We start from the raw sequence: 6,765 nt of genomic DNA, 5'->3' as shown, positions 1-6,765 counted from the left end.
GTACACTTGGCCAAGAATATAGTTTAAATTCAACCCTGCAAACTGACATGAGCATCTTCTTATTGATGAGGAAACTGAGACAGAGATGTAAGAATAGTATGGGTTTAACTTCTTTTTAAAAAGAGATTTATTTATTATTTACGTGTATGTGTCTGTACCCGCCTTTGTGTATATTCACCACATGTTTGCAGGTGCCACAGAAGGCAGAAAAGGCCATCAGATTTTCTGGAACTGGAGTTACAGGTGGTTGTGAGCTGACATGTGGGTGCTGGGAGTCAAACCGAGGTCCTCTGCAAAAGCAGTAAGTACTCTTAACTGCTGAACTAGGTCTCCAGTCCCTGGTTTTTAACTTTTTTTTTTTTAAAGGACAAGATCTCTCTATGTAGTCTTAGCTAGCCTGGTACTTGCTGTGTAGACCAGAATGGCCTCAAATTTGCAGAAATCATTTGCCTCTGCCTCCTGTTAACTAGGATTAAAGCCATATGCCACCACACCTAGTCTAGTTTTAACTTCATAAATAATAAGCTTCAATCAGCATTTGGGGCAGATCGATCCTTCTATTGTCTTAATAAAATCAGTCCAAGGTGATTAAGAGTGAGACTCCTTCGTGTCTGGGTTAAAAACCTGGCTCCAGGACCTAAAGCTATAAATGGCTGTACGTCCTGCATCCTTTCTCATTCCTGCAGAAGTGGATGCTATCTTAACTCCGCATTTATCACTCCAGTGATTTGTTTTTACTTTTGCTACATAACATATATAACCATAAGCAATGTATGGTACTGTCTTCTTGTGATACACTATGAAATATATCCTTAAGCATCTTGCTTCTTTCCCTTAACATTATGTGTGTAAAATTATGTTAATATGTATATGGTAAGTTCAGCTATTTTAATTGCATGGTATTCCATTGTGATACTATATAACAATATACTAATCTATTCTCTTATTTAAGGTTACTTTTGTGTTTTGCTTTGTTGTTTTTGTTTTGAGACAGGGCCTCACTATGTAGCCCTGGCTGACCTGGAACTGATTATGCAGACCAGGCTGGCCTCGAGCTCACAGAGATTTGCCTACCTCTGCCACCCAAGTGCTGGGATTAATGTTGTAGAACACCATGCCTGACCTTCTGTAGTTTTTGATTGCTGCTATAAAACATGTGGCAGGGAACATTCTAGCATGCGTCTCTTCCTGTGCTTTTGGAACCCTGTCTCCTAAGCCCCTAGAATTAGAATTAGTAGGCAGAAGGCTTTCATCTTTTCAACTCCTTTTAGGTTTAGCCAAGGTGCTTTCTAAAACATTTATGCCAATTTATAGTCTCACCAACAGTGTAGGGAGCTTACCGAAGCTTTCCACAGAGATTTGTGAGTGGACTCAGACAGAACTTGCATTTCTTACATTGAGGTGCAAAGAATGGAATCACTTTGTCACCTACAAAGAAAGTCCATATGTTAGTCCATATGTTACTTTAAACAGTTTCTAGAAGCAGGCCTGGGAAATCAATCAGTGGTAGAGCACTTGCCTATGGTGTGAAAATCTTTGGAATTGATTCCTAGGCCAGAGAAAAACCCAAAACATTTCTCTCAGATAAATCAGAGGAAAACACTATGGTTTTTTACATTATGCATTTTATAGTCAACAAAAATATAGGTAGATAAAATATTTTATTTCAGTAAAATAGAAGAGAGCTGGAGAGATGACCGGAGGTTAAGACGTTTGCTGCTCTTGCAGAGCACCTGAGTTCAGTTCCCAGCATTCATGACAGGTGGCTCACAACTGCTTTTAACTCCAGCTCTAGGGGATCCAACATGTTCTTCTAGCCTCTGAGGGCGCGCGCGCGCACACACACACACACACACACACACACACACACACCACGCTTGTGAACACCCACACACAACTAAAGATAAATTAAAAAAAATAAGACTATGGATTCTCTCAAGTACTGCATACTTGTGTTTCTTACTCTGCAGGGCAGTCAAGTGACAAGCCTGTATTGGCATTGTCTGGTACAGAGTTCTGGTGAGAATCTGCTGTCATTGCAGTCTCTGAAGAATGGCTTTCACATCTTTAAACACTGTGCATGGAACAGAGAACATCCTTATATAACAGAGGAGGTGGGACTTACTGACTAGGCATAGAGCATAAACTTTATATCACTGCCATGTTGCACCATTCAGATTCACTCATAAGTCCCACACTTTCTAGCTTCTTATACAATTCCAATTTAATAATGGTTTCCGTCCTTTGAGGCCCAGAGTCTAGCGATGATAACTCACATTTGTTCCACAGCTAGTGTATGGTAGGCACAAGGCAAACCAATAGCATCATCTCACTTCTCACACCTACTGTTTTAGAACACAGAAATCCAAGTACAATCACAGAAAAATGATGTAACCAGCCGAAATCACACAAAAGCAGAGCTGGGATTAAAGGTTGAAACTTGTCACTCCTTCATGAGGAAAAACTTGAGGGAGTCATCTCTTTCCATGACCATATTTGGAGTGGACAATACTAATACACCTCTAAGTTTGGACGAAAGAATGATACGATTCATTTTTTGGACAAGTAAATATTATATAGCCTATATACCACTATATAATAGATATGTTCCAAACTATGGCATAATTTCAACCATTGGCAGGCTTCATTTAGATGTCATTTTTACCTTGCAAACTTCCTCAAAGGGACTTAAGCTAAGATTGACATGTATATAATGTTTTCCCTTTAAGTCTTTTGTAAGTTCTCATTTTTATATAATATCAAACAATTTTGTTTTATATAGAGGAAGTTGTTATAAAATGATATTTGTGGAACCATGGAAGCTTCAGTTTAGACTAACGTTATGGTTTTGCTCCATAGGACAGTTTCTCAGTTTATGTAAATAAAGTGACCATATTTCCAGAATTTTATTAAGCAGTTCTGTTTTCAAATATTCTGTCTCCTTGTTATACCTCATTAGACTGTGTTAGCTTTGCTTTGGGGAGGATCTCTGTAAATGGAACCCTGTCATAGCATGCACAGCCAGGACAGTTACCAGGAATCGGTAGAAAGAAAGCTTGGCATTTTTATCTCATTGGAATAAGAGGGTGAAGTACCTGGTTTGAAGTTGGTCACTCCTGGCCCAATGCTTTCTACAATTCCTGCACACTCATGACCCAGGACCACTGGGAAAAGAGCCTTCTTTTTAGGATTGAGAGTGTTGATGTCGGTAGGGCACACACTTGTGGCCATTATCTGCAAAGCAATCACAGAGCTGAGTCGTGGTTCTGCAACTGTGTTCTTGGGACAGATGTTCTAGGGAATTTTAGGCCCAATGTCATCTTTACGAAATACTTTATTATTTTTATTTTATGTGTATGAGTGTTTTGCCTGCGTGCATACAACTACATCCATGTGTGTAATGCCTGTAGAGGCCAGAAGAGGGTGTTGGATCCTCTGGAGCTGAAGTAATGGATGTTTGTTGGTGGTCATGTGGGTGTTGGGAACCAAACCCCAGTCCTCTGGAAAAGCAGCAAGTGCTCTTAACCTTGTATTTGGGAGCTGTATTTTCAGCTCCCAAAAGTTTGCATGTGATAGTTCCATTTTATTTTCTGCAGTACTGGGGACTGAACACAAGGCCTTGTGCATGCTAGGCAAGTACCCTACCACTGAGCCACATTCTAGTCCAATGCCATCTTGAAATGTTACAGCACTTCTAGAACTCTGTAAAAGAGTTACATTTGAGAAGAACACATAAAATATGTTCTATATGTTCTACTAGCTATATTATTTTCAGTTTAGTTTTCTAACTTTCATTGTTGCTATAAAAAATCATAGGATTGAAAAAAATCATAGGATTGGTGATTACTGTCTCTAGGAGGGAAAAAAAAATCAAAGGTAATAGGCAGGAGGGAGTTCACTTGGCAGAGGGAGAGGGCACAAGTTTCTATGGCTTGTTCAGTTGTGTGGAGATGACAGAAATGGTGTGGAGGTAGTAAGCCTTGTATACTAACAAGAGAAATACTGCCTAAGTCAGTTATTAGTGTGTCCTTGTATGATTCTCCCATGAGGCCTTTTCCTGTATTCTCACATACAATCCTAGAATGTGTTGGTTCAGAGGAAAAATGGAGATTTTGTCTGGACTTGCTGTTAATGATCCTGCTCCATTCTTTCCCTGATGACCCAGTCCTGATTCTCTGGGCACCCATAACCCTGTGCTGCCCAGGTTGCCCTCCAGGTTTTGTCTCTTCTTTGTTTAGCCTTAACTCTCTTCCTCCTCTTCCTCCCTTTCCTCCTCTTTCTCCTCCCTCCCTCTTCCTCTTTCTCCCTCCTCTTCCCCCCTCCTCCTCCTTTTTTTTTTTTTTCCTTTGAGGCAGGGTCTCCCTATGGCCCCAGCTGGCCTGGAACTCATTATGTAAACCAGGCTGTCCTCTGTCTCCCAAGTGCTGGGATTAAAGCTGTGCACCACCATGCCCAACACTCTCTTCTTTTTAGTAACCCCTTCCCATAATTAATATTTGGAAAACTAGAAGAAAATTTAACTAATTCTAATCCAATGTGAGTTCCTTTGCTGATTATTAGAGTTGATGATCAATATGAAGGTAGTTCGATTAAATTTCAAGCCCACTGTCAAAAGTGTGATAATGCCTGTTTTTAATCTGGTCCTAAAAATACAACTGCCTGTAGTGGAAGCCCCTGGGCCTGTCAGACATACCTGCCAGAGTCCAAGTCTGCATTTAGGGACATATTTGTATTGCCCAAGGAAAGCCTCTACTCACCTTAATTCGAACTTCATGAGCCCTGGGGGGCGACACCTCAACTTCTTCAATGCAAAGGGGCCTGTCAGTTTCCCAGGCAATAGCTGCCTTACACTTAATAACCTGAAAGACAGCAGGAGAGAAGACAGAAAATAGATAAGGGGAATGGAGGTGAGGGGCAAGAGGGAGGAGGGAGAAAGAGAAAGGGATAGATGGATGGAGTGAGGGAGAGAGAAGTGTGTGTGTGTGTGTGTGTGTGTGTGTGTGTGTGTGCAGACAATAAGATGTTCTTGTGCAAAAAAGGGCCAATACCATAATTTCACGAAAAAAGAACTTTGTGGCTGATGCATATATAATCATATTATTTTCAGGACAAAGTATCTTAACCTGAGTATAAGGTAAGTTCTGCAATATAGTTATTACATTTTTTAATCTTTTGAAGAAATATATTAAATTTTTTCTTAATATCATACCTTTATTATTTCCCTGCATAAGAAAGAAGGTATAATTATTAGGCTTAAAGTTTTGGTAGATGACCAATAGGCATTTGCGTGAACCATTTGTAATCAGATCTTATTATCTGAGCCCTGGTTGTTGGCATAGGTGTTTTACATTTGCTACTTGAAGTGTGGTCTCTAGCCCAGCACTTATTCCTATCACCAGGGATCTGTTAGAGAAGAAAGTCCTGTCCCAAATCCACTAAACTGAGTTTGAACAGGTTTGCATATGATGCATCAAAAATCTGGGAAGTCAGTTACGTCTATAACTTCAATAAAAATTTAGTCTCTATGCAAGAATCGAGTAAAACTGTATGAAAAGAAATTAAACACCTACGATTTTATAGTTAATTCCTACATTTTTTTAGTCTTAAATTGTATTTTTAATTTCTAATGTAAGATTGAAAGGAAGAGGAAAGGAATAAATCTATAATTATCTGTTGTAACGACTACCCACGCTTTGAGTGTGATTTTTTTCCCAGTTTTTGACCATTTAAATAGCCATTTTCAATTGTTCTTATGCAATATTGAATTACGTTTTAAAACATTACTTTTGGGGGCTGGAGAGATGGCTCAGTAGTTAAGAGCACCGACTACTCTTGCAGAGGACCTGGGTTCGATTCCCAGCACCCACATGGCGGCTATGAACCATCCTTAACTCCAGTTCCAGGGGAATTCTAAACCCTCTTCTGACCTCCGTGGTATTGCACAAGGGTGCACTCACATACATGCAGGCAATACACTCATACATATAAAATAAAAATAATAAACAAAATATTAAAAAATTACTTTTATTACAAATGGAATGTACATTAATTCAAGAAGTTTCAAAATCCAAGTAGGGAAGAGAAGAAAATCCAGCTTCTGGTGAAAAGCCAGAAAGAAAAAGTGTCCTGGTGGGACCACCTGTTCTACCAGCTAATAAATGCTATAAATGCAGACTCTGGATGGTTACAGCATGGTTCATTAATCGTCTCTTGTATTCCCATTTAAATAATATTTGAGCACCCTAGAAGACACTTTGACAAACCCACAGTTGTTTTTCCTTCCAGACTTCTAGACCAGGTCTGTCCCTGTCCCTTCAATTAGCATTAAACCACTGTGCCCTGGGAGCCCCTGAAGCCTCTTTGGCAAATGTGCAAAAATACAGAAAAGCAGAAAGCAGACGTGGGGCTGTTCACTTACTTTCCCCTTGGTGCTCATTTCTCCTTGGGAATCTGGCTTTGGACGTTTCTTTCTGACTTAGGAAGCCTTCCACCTCTACCCAGAATGTGTCCTGTGCAGAGAACTCTGAATAAACACTGTTCCTGCTGGCTGTTCTCCAATCACTTTCTTTTTCGATCTCCAGCCCTACCTGATTCCTGCTGCGTCATTTGTACTGTCAGAGTTCATCTGCAAACCCATTCCTCCCAGCGAAGTCAGCACCAAGTCTTTTTTTTTTTTTTTAAAAAAAAAGACTTTTTTTAAATTGTAAAATATAAACGGGCAAACTAGAAGTGCATCAAATGTAGACGGTGAGTTACAATGAGTAT

At 39.8% G+C, this 6,765-nt stretch overlaps 1 protein-coding gene across 1 annotated transcript in view; it reads right to left on the bottom strand.

Moving 5' to 3' along the window:
• Positions 1–6,531, bottom strand: part of Adh4 (alcohol dehydrogenase 4 (class II), pi polypeptide) — a 31,214-nt gene extending 24,683 nt beyond the window's left edge. The window contains exons 1-4 of the mRNA XM_008826176.2: positions 6,419–6,531; positions 4,758–4,859; positions 3,096–3,234; positions 1,341–1,428 (exon numbers count right to left, since the gene is read on the bottom strand). Coding sequence (XP_008824398.1) covers positions 1,341–1,428; positions 3,096–3,234; positions 4,758–4,859; positions 6,419–6,436 — 347 coding nt within the window. The 5' untranslated portion in view covers positions 6,437–6,531. The remainder of the gene's footprint in view (positions 1–1,340; positions 1,429–3,095; positions 3,235–4,757; positions 4,860–6,418) is intronic.
• Between the last annotated feature and the right edge of the window lie 234 nt (positions 6,532–6,765).

This window comes from Nannospalax galili, unplaced genomic scaffold (assembly GCF_000622305.1).
Source record: "Nannospalax galili isolate Female #2095 unplaced genomic scaffold, S.galili_v1.0 scaffold189, whole genome shotgun sequence".
Taxonomy (NCBI): Eukaryota; Metazoa; Chordata; class Mammalia; order Rodentia; family Spalacidae; genus Nannospalax; species Nannospalax galili.
This window is presented reverse-complemented; position numbering and strand designations above follow the sequence as displayed.